Genomic DNA, 16,731 nt, shown 5'->3' with positions numbered 1-16,731 from the left:
ATATATAATTACAGATGGGATACACACCGCTACATGTAGGCTGCCACTATGGAAACATCAAGATTGTTAACTTCCTGCTCCAGCATTCTGCAAAAGTAAATGCCAAAACAAAGGTAAACTCCTTTCTCCTTTGTATCTACCAAGTTATTGATCTTGAATCTTGTATGGAAGGGAGTTAAGAGTCTTTTCTTCCATCTTCCTTCTACAGAATGGGTATACACCATTACACCAAGCAGCTCAACAGGGACACACCCATATAATCAATGTGTTGCTTCAAAACAATGCCTCCCCCAATGAACTCACTGTGGTAAGAGCAAAGGGTCAGCTGGGGGAAGGGGGGAGTTGGGCTGGGCTGCTCGTGTCGTCTTACATTTTTCATTGTGCATCAAGGCTGCTTTTTTACTTTCATTAGTAGGCATAAGCAGAGCATTCAGTAGAATGAAGGGAAAAGAACCATAACTGTGTTGTGGTGAGCTGTCCATAGACAGAGATGTGATTAGTGTTTCCCACTTAAAAAACTACAAACCCACTGCTGCCTAGTAGGAAGTACGTATGTAAGAAGCACGTTTGTTTCCTTGATTATTGAGAACATTACAAAGCCTCTCAGATTCCATGTATAGCAACGCAGACTCTACTGTATGAGTAGAAACAGGTTGGGTGGCTCTTGTGCAAGGTATATCTTTAATGAAACAGCATTTTGTGTGTGACAGTGGGCAAGGACTAGTGAGACACTCGCCCTATGTTTGTACAGATGAAACATGTGCAAACACACAGGCACTGATACCCGTGGGATGACTTGTAATTCCTAGTCCACGTTTCCCTCTTGCCAGAACGGGAACACTGCCCTGGCCATTGCCCGGAGGCTTGGCTACATCTCAGTGGTGGACACCCTGAAGGTGGTGACCGAAGAGACCGTGACCACAACTGTGAGTAATGGATGCCAGACCCTGTTACCCCCTTGCCCTACAAGCCAGTTCTTGGACTGTAGATCTTCCCAGGCTGTGAGGAGAAGAACCTTGTTCCTCCACTCAGAGACTAAGTCTCATGTTTTCAGATGCTGTTACCTCATTGATGGCAGTCAGCAAAGCAAAACTCTCATTTCTGATATTTAGAAAAATTATAAACACTAAAAAGACCTTTTAAAAAAGTGACAGCTTTCAAAAAGCTGTAGAGTTTTTAGTTCCATAGAAAGCTCACTGTGTTTCTTTGTTAAATTTGATATAAAAATTATTTAATGAGATGAAGGGAGAAATGTTTTAACAGCCTTTCTTTGGCAGTGTAAGAACTATGAAAACTCTTAAGTTGGTTCTTTAAAATATTTTAACTCACAAATGACAATGTATCCATTGTCATCGTTGTTATGGTGAAAATATTTTTGTTATAGACACATTAGCCATAGGATCCAAGTTGATTTTTCCCACCAGGCTGGGTCCTCTTCCATTCACCTGTTGGAGCTTAAGTAGGAAGAACAATCGGGTGTTGCATTAAAACTTAAATCTTCACCGGGAGGCCTTATTGCATCACATATTTTTACAAGCTGCCAGCCTCTAGGATAGGTCATCTCTTTTGAACCTCACCTGATTTCTTTGAACTCTTTCAGGATTTGGTAACTTTGGGATCCAGACCAGGTGTTGCACCATATCAGAGGCTTATTTGAGTTATTCTTAACTCCATGACTCAACACACAGGCCCCAGACTGAATCCATAAAATGTCAGAGTAGGGCTCTGCAACACTTGGAATTATCAGCTGTGCTTCTTTTTCTCAAAGACCACCTTCCACATGAAGGCACAGGTCACATCTTCAGTCTGGATACACAGGGCTGCATACGAAACATGGCTCGAGGGACTCCATAGCTTCCTGCTTGTTGAGTTACTTGGTTTTAAAAACTAAAAGTTCAGCCTGATGATCACAAGAGAGAAATTCTATAATTTTCTAAAGAGAAAACAGCAGCTTTGGTCACCTAAAGCAAGGGTTGTCAACCAGGGCACGTTTCTAACTTCAAGACAGTTTGAAAAATCCCTACCTATTCTTTCATAGAACTCTTACTATTTCATTATCTTAAAATCTCTTCTTAAATTCTCAAGGAAAGAGTTTAAATAATAATGTTTATTAACCTTAATTTTATAGATATGCCATGTAACTCTCCCTAGAGCAGGGTAGGAGAGAAGCACAGGTATTAAACAATGGCCAGATGTCACCATGCTTAAAGGATTTGAAGCCCCTGCAATAAATACATGAAACTTCTATTTCAGTGTTAAAGGACTGAAAATGGTATAATGGTTCAAAATATAAATCTTACTTGTTTAAATGTCAGTGACTTTCTTATCCATTGCTGTGCTACGCTAAGTCGCTTCAATCGTGTCTGTCTCTTGTGACCCCATGGACTGTAGCCCACCAGGCTCCTCCGTCCATGGGATTCTCCAGGCAAGAACACTGGAGTGGGTTGCCATTTCCTCCTCCAGGGCATCTTCCTAACCCAGGGATCAAACCCGCATCTTTTTCTGTGTCTCCTGCATTACAGGCAGGTTCTTTACCACTAGCACCACCCAGAAAGCCCATTAGGAAAGTTCAAAATGTTTCTTTGATGTCAAAAGAGCTTTAGGAGAAGATAAAGTTACAGACCAAGACAGTGAAGTTACAGCCTCAGGAAACGTACTGAGAGAAACGTGTTCCAGGGTTTCAGTTCCTAGTGAAAGAATGTGCACAGTAGTCGTACCATTGCTCACACAACATCATTAGCTGACTTGGTAGGTGATTTTCTGCCAGAGAGAAAAGAAAGGACTCATGCTAACAGGAGGGTCAGTGCCTGGTGAAGTGAATGAGCCTCCACCAAATGAAGCTTTCACAGTGACTATAAGAGTCTACGCAAGTCCCTGAGACGAGTCCAGTGTTGCAGTATCAAGGCTTTATTTCAAGCCGAGATACCGCCTTCTCAGCCTTCCCTTTGCAGTTACATCCAGCTCAGACAGGACTGTAGCAATTCAGGGTGGGGGTCTGTGATCCTAAACTAAGCAAACACAGAGCAGCCCCCACCACAGGCGGGTCTTTGTTCAGTCAGCTGTGGAAGCCCTAGCAGCCACTGTCCCCATAAGCAGACATCAGTTTTTCAGCAACCTTAAAAATCAGACTGCATCAGGACTTCCCTGATGGTCCAGTGGTCAAGACTCTGCTCTTCCACTGCCAGGGGAGCACAGGTTCTATCCCTGGTACAGAAGTAAGACCTCATATGTGGTGCAGCTTGGCCAAAAAAAAAAAAAAGACTACATCTTTGATAGGAGTGCCATGTTTAATACGGAAATTCTGAGAAAGGTATTTTAGTTAATGACTTTACAGTCATGGCTGAATAGGAAACTGAGTAACTAGAACTGGATATACAAGACATACAAATTAAGCTATTTAAATTGCATTGTGTAAAATTTCCATCAGAACACTTCAGTCGCTCAGATGTTGGTTTCTAATAGTATTCTCTGATAAAGGAAACCAGGCCTCCTTGGAGAAGTAACAAAAAAATCTAGAGCTGGGGCAGGAAATATACAAGCTGAGCCTGGAACCTCTTGTGCCATAAAGGATCCCCACCACCCAGCAACTGCCATATAAATAAGTAAATAAATAAATACACATGTATAAAATGATGAGATGTATTAATATTAAAGGGATACAGGAATCCATTGAAAGATTCAGTGGCCAGAGCTGGAACAATTTGAGCGAAAGAAATATAAGAGAATTGAGGTACAGGTGCAAAGTGTAAAACACGTATCTGTGCATTCTTACTGATACAGATAAATGAATAACTACAGAAGAAAGACAAATGTCTTAGTCAAAAGAATTCCAAATAATTACTGAAAATGCTTCACCATCAAGGAGGTAGAACATGATTCCCCACTGCTGAAGTATATCTGAGAATAGGAACTTCCCTCCAGAGCAAACAGTACAGAGAGTGAGGGAAGCAGAGTAACTCTGTGATGAAGAAAACTGATCAACAGCCTGATGACCAAGTGCATCTCCACTGGTAAACCATGTTGATGGTATATACCCTTCAGGTAATATGATGAAAATGGCATTTTACCATGGTGATACTCCTCCCCAAAAACATGTAACCCCAGTCTAATCAATGAGAAAAACATGAGAAAATCTCAGTTTAGGGACATTCTGCAGAATCCCTGAGCAGTTCACCCTGAAACTGTCAAGGTCATTAAAAACATGGAAAGTCTGAGAAACTGTCACAGCTCTAGGAGCCTAAGGAGATTGACAACTAAAGGGAACATGGTATCCTGGATGAGATGCTAGACCAGTAAAAGGATATTTGGCAAAAACTAAGGAAATCGGAATAAAATATAGACTTAACAATAATAAATCAATACTGACTCATTAATTGCAACAAAAATACCATGCTAATATATGCTAATAATAAGGGAAATGGGGTGAAAACTCTACTATCCTTACAATTTTTGTGTAAATCTAAAACTGTTCTAATACAAAATACTCATTTTTTAAAATGTTCAATTACAGTATTACATGCTGGAAAAAATACCAAGTAATGCTTTATTTCAACATGACTTGTACTACTGGTCTTTCATTTGCTCAGATTAAAAGAGGACTCATTTTAAAACTAAAACATATTAAGTCATTCATATTTTCAAACAAGTAATACTGTCCGTGTCCTTTGGATAGAAACAATCTATCTAGGTAAAAGTTATCAAAGAGCAAGTAAAAATCCAGTAAAGCCTTTGCTCTGTAATATACCATTGTTAAGATTTTGTAGATGTTCAAATTCTTCTGCAGATGCATTGTCTCTAAAACATTTTCTGCAAACACATAGTTGTAAAAGTTATGTATTAAAATCTTAATATTTTGTTTTAGAAATTAACACATACACATAGGAGGCAAAACAAAAGAAGTGGCTGGCTTGGCACAAGCAACAAAGACATATTTCTTGCCTTTCATCTGGTTTATCTTCAGCTAGGACTTTTAAATGGGGTGGGGTGGCAGGTTCATCAGACCATGAAAAAGTGTAGCAATAGACTAAGAGAGGCAGCGTCTCTCTCGTTTCCTTTGAGAAAACTTTATTCAGGACCTAAATCTTTTAAGCTGATGTGCTTTGCCACTAGAATTCTTTCGCCTTGTATTCATTCTCTGCCATGTGTATGATGAGGACCTCAGTGCTACTAAGGGATATTTTTGATGTTATTTTGTATGCAGGAGCTTCAGGGTATTCGTCAATCCCACACATAAATCCGAGAGTAAACCTATAGATTAGTTTAGGAAGAAATGAATAGTCTCAGTAAAATGTGCTGTTTACTCATACTAAAGTGACTGCTTTTTTTGTTACTAGACTGTCATAGAGAAGCACAAAATGAATGTTCCAGAAACTATGAACGAAGTTCTTGATATGTCTGATGATGAAGGTATGAAAACCTCCTTTGAGTTTATAGTAACAAAGAGTGACTGTGTATTTGTTTCCTGAAGGAAATTCATTGCAAAAATATTTTTAGAAGCATTAATATTGTTTTATTGTAGTATCAACAGTATGCATTTTTCACACTTACATTGTTCACTTAAATCATGCAGTTCGTAAAGCCAACGCCCCTGAAATGCTCAGTGATGGCGAATATATCTCAGATGTTGAAGAAGGTATTTGTGAATTTTTATTGTGATAAAATTTAACTACCAGCTTTATCTTCCACTTCTTATCTTTGAAATATAACCCTTCCCTGAGTTACTAACTTTTCATTTTATCTTGTGACTGTTAATTAATGTATAATTTAAACAACATGTATTTGATATCACTGTCTTCTTTTGGTCTCTTTGAGTGCCCTCCCCTTGAACCCATTTTCCAGCTTGAAAATACAAGTGTCACTACTTATCGGGATTACTTTCTTTCTATTAGTTGCTATTAAGTAGAAAAGTGATATTTTGATTGCTTACATTTTAAAATCTAGAAAAGAAAATCGGTTTATATCTAAAATTTTTTTCACAAGTTAAGTGAAGGTTTATGAGGAAGAGCTTAAATGCCCATTCTAGGATGTCCTCTAAGCTTTGCAGTCAAAGCCACTTTTGATCCTGAACTCATAATGAAAAGCCAACCTGAAAAAACTTGCTTTCAAAATATAAATTTTCAATCTTGATTTCATGAAAGAGACAAAATATAGATGATTATACCTATTCTTCATGTGCTTAAAAGAACCTTTTAGTTTTCCTGCCTTGCTTAAAAATTAGTGCATTTAAGCAGGTCATGGTATGTAGATACATTAATGAAATTATGTCTTTATTGTTCGTTGAAAAACTGACATGTTTACAGTGAATAAATATAAAGATGGCAGATGTTGGCATTTTACTGAAATGTTTGCTTAGAGTAGAATATACATTTATGTTTCTTTCCTGCATCATTGACTCTCCCAAATAATGTTCTGTCTTTTTGCTTCTCCATTTGTCATCTCTCATGTTTTTTCCTTTTGGATCAGTCTTAGCACAGCTACTGTTTGCCTCTAGGTTACCTTTATTGGAATTATTGGTTCCTTCTTTGGTTTGTCCAGTTTTCATTGGAAACCTAAGTAGTGGGAAAGCCTACCTGATCCAAAGTCACGTTAGCTTTTTTGGTGACCAGGGGCTTCCTAGTGTGCGTGCCTGCCCTCCTAGGAATGCTAATGTCTTGAGAGTTTAGGGACTTGGTAATTTAGGGACTTGAAAGTACCTGTCTAATTGTTTGTAAATGTTGTTTTGATAAATGTTAAAGGCATCTACTCATCATTTTTCTTTTTCTGTAAACCATCAACTGTATATTTACTTCTGTTAATCCCCCAATGGATAATATTTGTATCATCTTTAGGACTCTATGAATAATATGCCTTACTGTCATATTATATTTCAGCGCTTTCTTTTGCAGCATTGTCAGAGTGATTTCTCATGTGCAGAAGCAAAAAGAAAAATGATGGTCTCACAGAGATGCATACACACACAAAATGGGACATAAAAAGTACATTTGCGAACAAAATTGTTATGAAATATAATATGACAATCAAAGACCTAAAAATGTGCTAATTTCCAACAGAATATCCCCAAAGAGCTGCACTGATGAGAGGCCAAGTTTGAATGGACTATATAACAACCTTATACATGTGGAAAACCTTAATTTCAAAAAAAAAAAAAAAGAAAGAAATTTTGCATCTCTTAAAGATAATTCACTTAGCTGTTTAACTAGAAATGAGAATTATTTCTTCTAGATTTATATCAGCTTGGGAACTTGAACAAGCAAATTTTCATTCTCATTTTATCCATCTTTCAGCCCTTGCATGTGTCCAGGGGCTGCTGGAAGCAAATGGCTCTTGACTTCATAATGCGTAGAATTTAATGTTGAAAGGGGGTTGGTTAAAGGTCATTCAATCTGAGCAACCATCGCCTAGTGCTGGAATTACCTCTGTTAGGAGAGCCTTTTCCCAGGTGCCTGCATGTGATTTCCCAGTTCTCAGTCTGCCTATTCCTGTGAACAACTCCGGCTTTAAAAATCCTTCATTTTATGGAGCACTTTGTCACTGATTCAGGCTTTAACTCAGTGACCCAGGTTCTGATCAGTTTGGCACTATTTAGAACAAAAGCTGCCTCATTCCTGTAAAGTCCTTCTGATATTTAAAAACACTTTTCATGTTCCGTGTCCATGTTTTTTCCTTCAGTCATATTATTGGCACTTCCCGCCTCTGTTCTCTTACCATCATGGTCAGTCTCCTATGTACATTTCAGTGTGTCAGTATCCAGCTCCAGCCGAGGTGCCCAGAACTGAACACCATATTCGAGGTGCAGTCTGATCAAAGCAGAGTCTATCAGGGCTCTTGTGTTGTCCATGGAAGACACTAAAAACCTATAATTGAAGATAAAAATACTGTTGAGGTCATAATCTATACTTAATTGAGTCCTGTTAATATTACTGTCAGCTAATGTCCCTAAATTTTGCCTTCATGAGGTCCAGTAAACCACATTAGCCCTTTTTCACATACTTGGATTATTCTCTGCTGCATGCGCTGGCATTTCTATTTTACTCCAAATCCTACAACAAATCATTTTGAAAGTTTAATTCAAAAAGGAGCCCTACAACTGCAATGATAGTATTTACATCTGACTCATTTGTCTGGTAGATTTGCCAGAGCTTTGCCACTGTAGTCTGATTTGGTGCTGGTTTCATTAAGCCCTTCTGAATGGAAACAAATGTTTATTTCCATGAAACCACAGCATATCGTGAATCTCTCTGTGTGAGAATTAGTAAGATCTTCAGGTATCCCAGGTGCTAAGAATAGCAACAGCTTTTAAAAGCAAATAAAAATAATAAGCAAAATATGCTGTCAGTTTTTCTCAAGAAGAATGAGTTTGTAACATGGGAAAATATAATTATGATCTAAATTATAAAAATCAAGTGAATATTAAGGGAACAGTGCCAAAAGTAGTCTCTTTTTCTCCCCCTTTCTTTTTAATTTTTGCTTTCTCTTTATCCTCTTTCCTTGGCCCATGATGAGAAATTAGTCTAAGTTAAAAAAAAAAAAAAGTAATGTTGATTAATTTCTCAAAAAAATTTTTCAGAAAAACAAGGCTAAATGTTATCAGTGAATGGCCTAAGGAAACAATGGAGCCAAGTTACAGAGTAAGAACAAAGGTTGACGTGTCAGCACAGCAGAGATAAAGCAACATGTTTAAGGCAGGTGATAAGCCCACGTGTTATATGGTAAGGGGTAAGTAGACCTACTTGGAGGGCCAGACTGATTCACAGACATCTTAATACTCTACTTTTTTCTTTCCCAGAAAATACGTTCAGTTCAGTTCAGTTCAGTCGCTCAGTCTTGTCCAACTCTTTGCGACCGCATGAATCATAGCACGCCAGGCCTCCCTGTCCATCACCAACTCCTGGAGTTCACCCAGACTCATGTCCATCGAGTCAGTGATGCCGTCCAGCCATCTCATCCTCTGTCGTCCCCTTCTCCTCTTGCCCCCAATCCCTCCCAGCATCAGAGTCTTTTCCAATAAGTCAACTCTTTGCATGAGGTGGCCAAAGTACTGGAGTTTCAGCTTTAGCATCATTCCTTCCAAAGAAATCCCAGGGCTGATCTCCTTCAGAATGGACTGGTTGGATCTCCTTGCAGTCCAAGGGACTCTCAAGAGTCTTCTCCAACACCACAGTTCAAAAGCATCAGTTCTTCGGCGCTCAGCCTTCTTCACAGTCCAACTCTCACATCCATACATGACCACTGCAAAAACCATAGCCTTGACTAGACGAACCTTTGTTGGCAAAGTAATGTCTGTGCTTTAAAATATGCTATCTAGGTTGGTCATAACTTTCCTTCCAAGGAGTAAGCGTCTTTTAAATTCATGGCTGCAGTCACCATCTGCAGTGATTTTGGAGCCCAAAAAATATGTTACATGCATATAAAATTAATATACATGCAAAATTAATGTTGATTCTAGTACCACTTAGAGTTTTAAGTTTTGCAATTCAGTTTGTCATTAAAAAGACAGAAGAGAGAGGGAGGGAAGAAGGAGAGGGAAAGAAGGAAAGGAAAGGAGGGAGAGGAATAAAAGAAGAAAATTGAGATTAAGGTTCAAGTTGTCTTCTAGTTTCAGTCCTGCTCCCAAGAGTCACCATGGGCTTTGATTCAACAGTGATTTTACATTGCAAATTCCTGGAAAATGTATTTTGTCAATTTTTAAGAATGTATAATCATGTTATTTTAGCTTGCAAAATTCTAGTGGGTTGGGTTATAGCAATAAATCTAAAGAACTGCAGATGGGACATAATGAGAACTGGAATGGAGCCATGGAAAGTAAAACCCCAAAAGGCAGCTCTGTGAAATAGGACTCCACTGAACAGGTTTCTGAGACAACTGGGTGAGGCAACTCTTGCTCGGAAGAATTATTTAATCCCCAGTTAGTTCCAATTCAGATAAGACTGCAGAAGCTCTTTCAGGATCAAATGTAGATACTAAAATATTAAAAGCAAATGCTAAGAGTCTAAGTACACTTAGAAATAACTGTCAGATAGGAATACCACAGCCTACCAGGTTTTTATGACGTTTCCTATTAAAGGAAATCCCAAAATCTGGAAACCAGATTCCAGATCCCTCAAGGAGCAAAGAAGGGATTCATGAAGCAGAATAAATCTGACCCAGGAAAAAAGTTTTGTGTACTAAAACTGCTATCAACTGGTCCTTTGGAATTGAAGCAGTAGAAATCTAAAGGCTTGATATCAGGCTTGAGCCTCTCAGAATGTAAACTCATAAAAATCTGTGTGTGTGTGTATATGTTATATATATATATATATATTTTTTTTTTTTTGGAAGAATGAGATTGTTTCTTTGTGTGATGGGTCAAAATCTTTGGATTCGTTATTTATAAAAACATTTTTAAAAGTCTAAAAAAATAAAAATAACTGTCAGGTGTAGCTTTGAGATATAATAAAGCACTGATGTTTCATCTGATAATCTGAGAGAGTCGTAATCGGCTCACTTTTGCATCAAAACCAGTGCCTAATGGAAGCAAACCACAAATTTCAAAGAACTAAAACAGCAGATCAGTATCCTATAGCCCAAGCTCTTCATTATACTGATGAGAAATAAAGCCCAAATAAATGTTGTGTGACTTGCCCAACCAGGTTAGTGACAGAGTGGGACAAGAAGACACGTCTGACAGAGTGGCATTAGATCATCTCTTTCATAACTACAGTAACATGAGCTGTGTTCTTACATTAGAACCCAAAATTGAATTTTTTTGAGCTTCGAAAAAATGTGTGCTTAGGAAAAGAAACAAATTGAAAATTGTCACAAAGTAATAATCATTCTTTTTTAAAGATCCAATGAAACTACAAGAGATAGTCCTCTGATCATCTTGGCAAAAGACCAAGATTCACATTCACATAAAATAGCTATAAACACAATGTAGAATGGATTTTAAGAACTCCAAGCAAGTAGTTTTAGCAAACATATCCAAGTATTTTTAATCAGGGGAGAAAAAGTAGAATTTCATTTGGCACAATCTGAAACTCAAAAAAGTTGGAGAAATTATTTTGGGAAACACAAAGCCAGATACTGGGGGAGATGCCTTATAGCCCCTCTTCTCACCAAGTGCTTTGGACTATCCTGATCTCCTAGTCATCCCAATAAATAAATAAAACTCTCATGTTTTTAGCTTTACAGACCTGGAACGAAGCCTTGAAGATTAGTTTGCCTCCAGGTGGTCCAAGGGAGTCCTGGTTGCTATGCAGAGACTGCCCTTCACATGAAATCTTACCATTTTATAAATACCTGTAAAATCATAACATCTAACTTCTTGCCTGATATTTCTCTGCTTACAACTGACCTTTCAAACAGATAGTACATAATTGCATGCTACTCTGGCATGGCAACCCAGTCCAGTATTCTTGCCTAGAAAATCCCATGGACAGAGGAGCCTGGCAGGCTATGGTCAATAGAGTTGCAAAGAGTCAGACACACCTCAAGTGACTTAACAAGCATGCTCAGCAATAAAGTCAAAATGAAATACCAGACGCAGGACCTAATCTTAGTCTCTGTTGTCTCTCTAGAACCTAGTACAGGGCCTGGAACAAAAAAGCTCTTCAGTATGTGTTTGCAGAGCTGCAACCAAACAGAGGAGACTCAAGGAAAGGATAGTTGCATATAAGTTTCTGAGAACAGGCAAGATGAAGAAAATTTGCCTCCTGTGCTCCGTGTTCCAGCCATTATACCCCTTCTCACTGAGACAGCCCTAGGCTACATAGTGAATCAGTAAACATCTTTATAATGACTCTCCTAAGAGGTACCTACAGCTCAAAGGATAGTTCATGAATTTAAAAGAATTTCCAGCTAAAGGAAAAGACTTATGGGCTGAGACAGAAGTCTTGATTCTCAGACAGAGTCCATTCTGTCTTTGGTAGCCTGTCTTTGGAATTGGAATTGTTTAGTGATCTTCATCAGAGAAGGCAATGGCATCCCATTCCAGTACTCTTGCCTGGAAAATCCCATGGACGGAGGAGCCTGGTAGGCTGCAGTCCATGGGGTCGCTGAGGGTCGGACACGACTGAGCGACTTCACTTTGACTTTTCACTTTCATGCATTGGAGAAGGAAATGGTAACCCACTCCTGTGTTCTTGCCTGGAGAATCCCAGGGATAGGGGAGCCTGGTTGGCTGCCATCTCTGGGGTCACACAGAGTCGGACATGACTGAAGCGACTTAGCAGCAGCAGCATCAGCAGCGATCTTCATCCACACTGACCACTTACTCTACATGTACTTGACATGTCTATCAGAGTCTCACAGATGTCTCAGCTTGCCCTAAACATACCCTGCAAACAGTGTTTCTTCCCACCCTTCTCCAGGTCAGTAAACAACTCCATCACCGAAGCTAAAACCTGTGGTTCTGTGCAATCTCCCTTTCTTACACTTACATCCAGTCCATCAGTGAATCTATCCATTCTGCTTCCAGAATACATCCCGCATCCCTCCACTTCCCGCCGCCACCACTCTAATCCACCCGCTGACATGCCGCCCATGGAATATTGCAGAAGCCTCCTTGCAGGTCTCCACTTCTGCACTTTCCCCATAGACTCAGTTTTCTATACAGCATCCTCAGCAATGTTTTAAAATGTAAATTGGATCGTGTTATTCCATTTCCCAGCTTCAAACCCTCCAAAGCTCATTAGTTGTTCAGTCGCTAAGTTGTGTGCAACTCTTTGTGACCCCATGGCTTCCCTGTCCTTCACTGTCTTCTGGAGTTTGTTCACACTCATGTCCATTGAGTCAGTGATGCCATCCAACTATCTCATCCTCTGTCACCCCCTTCTCCTCCTGCCCTCAACCTTTCCCAGCATCAGGGTCTTTTCCAGTGAGTCAGCTCTTCACATCAGGTAGCCAAAGTATTGGAGCTTCAACATCAGTCCTTCCAATGAATATTCAGGGTTGATTTCCTTTAGGATTGACTGGTTTGATCTCTGAAGCTCATAGCTAGGTTTTAAAGATTCATTCATATTGTTGTATATAACGGTAGTTCATTTGTTTTCATTTCTATATATTATTCCATATGCCTGGATCATAATTCAGTTGTCCATTCTCCTGTGGATGGAAGCATGGGTTGTCTCCAGTGTGGGGTTGTTGCAAACAAAGCTGCTATAAATCTTATATATGTTTCCTGATACATATACATATATGTATATTTCTGTAGGGTATAAACCTAGGATTTTAGCTGCTAAGTTGTAGCTTATGCAAAGATAATAGAATTCTTCACCACCAGGTAGCACTAAACTAGGATTATAAAATTAGAGAGAGAGGCTACAAAAAACCAGGAAAATAATGTAAAGAGAGCTATAATAACAGCAGAGGAGGCAGGAGGAGGCTGTGATGGGATAAGAATGTGGGCGGTGGCTTCTGAGGTGCTGATGTTCTATGTCTTAACCTCTGTGGTGTTTATTTTATAACAGTCTGTTCAAATGTATGTTGCATGTCGTGTACTCATTTGTCCAGTTGCTGTATTTCAAAATAAAAGTAGGCACGTCTTCTAAATAATACACATACACCCTCAAACTAGTACAAATACAACAGTAAAATAAAAACTTCCCAAGGCTTTACAACGTACTTAGAGTAAAACTCACAGCCTTTCCGTGGTCAGTGAATTCTGTGTAAATATCGCCCCTGGTTCCTCTTTTGCATTCTCTCAATCACACTTTTTGATTTCTTCCTCATACTCCTCTCAATATATTAGTCATCAGTTTCAGAAAAGCAAGCTTTTTCTGGCATGGGCCAACAGTTAATATTTTCAATTTTTCAGGCCGCATGGTCTGTGTCCTAACTGTTCAACTCTGCCATGGTAGCCCCAATAGCTAACAGAACAAATGAACAGGGATGTGGCCAATAAAACTTGATTTACAAAAACAGGCAGGGGACTGGATTTTGCCCAGACTGTCATTTGCCAACTTGGGGTTAATTTTATGTTCTTCCAAAGTAGGCTGTTCTCGCCATGGAAGCAGAGCTGTCTGTATCACTATCCGAGCACTTAGGACACATACACAGGAGTCCTCACGCAGGGGGCTGCTGCCACACATTTACCTGCGTCTCTGTCCTTCCCCACCCCACCTCGTCCCCACCTAGGAGTCGATATAAATGAAAGCTCCCAATGACACACACAAGGTACTTACCATTTATTGAGCCCTTTCTATGTTCTAGGCATTAAGCACCATACACTTCATGTACTATGTTGTTTAAGCCTCACAGTGACCCTCTAATTTAGAGCCATTGGTATCCCCATTTTATAGATGTGAAAATAAGTTCCAGCAAGGTTAAAGACCTTGGTCAAGGTCACACAAATCAGTGCAGGGGCTTATAGTGGAATCCCAGATTCTAACCTCTAACATCCAGGTCATTTAGATAAGCGTCCTAAAACAACTGGATTATTGTAGGTTGTAAATGAGATAATGGGCTTCTCTGGTGGCTCAGAGTGTAAAAGCATCTGTCTACAATGCAGGAGACCTGGGTTCAATCCCTGGGTCGGGAAGATCCCCTGGAGAAGGAAATGACAACCCACTCCAGTACTCTTGCCTGGAAAGAGAAGCCTGGTAGGCTACAGTCCATGGGGTTGCAAACTGAGTGACTTCACTTCACCATAAAGGTTAGCACAGAGAGCTATTTCAAATCCTAAAAGATGATGCTGTGAATGTGCTGTACTCAATATGCCAGCAAATTTGGAAAACTCAGCAGTGGCCACAGGACAGGAAAAGGTCAGTTTTTATTCCAGTCCCAAAGAAAGACAATGCCAAGGAATGCTCAAACTACCGCACAATTGCACTCATCTCACACACTAGCAAAGTAATGCTCAAAATTCTCCAAGCCAGACTTCGACAGTACATGAACTGTGAACTTCCAGATGTTCGAGATGCATTTAGAAAAGGCAGAGGAAGCAGAGATCAAATTGCCAACATCCAATGGATCGTCAAAAAAGCAAAAGAGTTCCATAAAAACATCTACTTCTGCTTTATTGACTATACCAAAGCCTTTGACTGTGTGGACCACAACAAACTGGAAAATTTTGAAAGAGACGGGAATACCAGACCACCTGACCTGCCTCCTGAGAAGTCTGTATGCAGGTCAGGAAGCAACAGTTAGAACTGGACATGGAACAACAGACTGGTTCCAAATTGGGAAAGGAGTAAGTCAAGGCTGTATATTGTCACCCTGCTTATTTAACTTATATGCTGAGTACATCATGAGAAATGCTGGGCTGGATGAAGCAGAAACTGGAATCAAGATTGCCAAGAGAAATATCAGTAACCTCAGATATGCAGATGACACCACCCTTATGGCAGAGAGCAAAGAAGAGCTAAAGAGCCGCTTGATGAAAGTGAAAGAGGAGAGTGAAAAACTTGGCTTAAAATTCAACAGTCAGAAAACTAAGATCATGGCATCCAGTCCCATCACTTCATGGCAAATAGGTGGAGAAACAGTGGAAACAGTGACAGACTTTATTTTGGGGGGCTCCAAAATCACTGCAGATGGTGACTACAGCCATGAAATTTTTAAAAGATGCTTGCTCCTTAGAAGGAAAGTTATGACCAACCTAGACAGCATATTAAAAAGCAGAGACATTACTTTTCCAACAAGGCCCATCTAGTCAAAGCTATGGTTTTTCCAGTGGTCATGTATGGATGTGAGATTTGAACTATAAAGAAAGCTGAGCACCAAAGAATTGATGCTTTTGAACTTTGGTATTCAAAAGACTCTTTGAGAGTCCCTTGGACTGCAAGGAGATCCAACCAGTCCATCCTAAAGGAAATCAGTCCTGAATATTCTTTGGAAAGACTAATGCTGAAGCTGAAACTCCAGTACTTTGGCCACGTGATGTGAAGAACTAACATTTGAAAAGACCCTGATGCCGGGAACGATTAAAGGCGGGAGAAGGGGAAGACAGAGGATGAAATGGTTGGATGACATCACCGATTCAATGGGCATGAGTTTGAGTAAGCTCTGGGAGTTGTTGATGGACAGGGAGGCCTGGCGTGCTGCAGTCCATGGGGTCACAAAGAGTCGGATGCAACTGAACTGAACTGATAAAGGTTAACCCAGACATCTCCATGAATGTTAGTTACAAGGCACTTTATCTTACTTAATCTTCTCAAAGTAGTTGAGAGCCGTTTTGGAACTATTCTTACTCCTAGTTTACATTTAGTCCTAATTCAAAGCCCTAATCTAAAGTTTTATTAGCCCTCACTTGCATTAAGGAATCCGAGCCTAAAGGGGTTCAAAATACTTGTTCAGGTTCACATAGCCAATGAAACTGTAAATTGAATTTAGGTTTTTTTTTTTACTTTCAGTGAGATGCTGTAAGAGAATATATGAAAATAACAAGAAAATTCAAAAGAAGGGGAGATGACTGGAGGCCTCAAGAAGGATGAATTTTATGGAACAGACAGAATGTGAACAAGCAGAAGTTTGGGGGTTGAGGAGAAGGGAGGGGACTGGAAAGAAGTGTTCAAAGTTCAGGGTCAAAGCATCAGAGACCGGAAGAGCTCACAGAAGACTTCAGCATGAGGCAGGGGAGCTGGGCACTGACCTGGCTGAGGATCCCAGGACAGGGCACAGGCAGGAATGGAAAACTCTGGGCACACTGATATTTGAGAGGAAGAGGAATGCCAGAGGGAGTGGTGAACAACAGAGGGAGAAAACCAGAAGAGTGAGCTCTAGTGGATGCGTCCATGGGAGAAACTTCCCTGGGAC

At 39.8% G+C, this 16,731-nt stretch overlaps 1 protein-coding gene across 4 annotated transcripts in view; it reads left to right on the top strand.

The window, feature by feature from the left end:
- The window catches only part of ANK3 (ankyrin 3, node of Ranvier (ankyrin G)), a 381,124-nt gene that overhangs the window by 232,292 nt on the left and 132,101 nt on the right, over nucleotides 1-16,731 (top strand). For all 4 annotated transcript variants that reach the window (XM_010839398.1, XM_010839394.1, XM_010839395.1 and 1 more), the window contains exons 19-23: nucleotides 15-113; nucleotides 209-307; nucleotides 831-926; nucleotides 5,334-5,406; nucleotides 5,570-5,632. In XM_010839398.1, the coding sequence (XP_010837700.1) occupies nucleotides 15-113; nucleotides 209-307; nucleotides 831-926; nucleotides 5,334-5,406; nucleotides 5,570-5,632 (430 nt within the window). The remainder of the gene's footprint in view (nucleotides 1-14; nucleotides 114-208; nucleotides 308-830; nucleotides 927-5,333; nucleotides 5,407-5,569; nucleotides 5,633-16,731) is intronic.

This window comes from Bison bison, unplaced genomic scaffold (genome assembly GCF_000754665.1).
Source record: "Bison bison bison isolate TAMUID 2011002044 unplaced genomic scaffold, Bison_UMD1.0 scf7180017864116, whole genome shotgun sequence".
In the NCBI taxonomy this organism is placed as follows: domain Eukaryota; kingdom Metazoa; phylum Chordata; class Mammalia; order Artiodactyla; family Bovidae; genus Bison; species Bison bison.
This window is presented reverse-complemented; position numbering and strand designations above follow the sequence as displayed.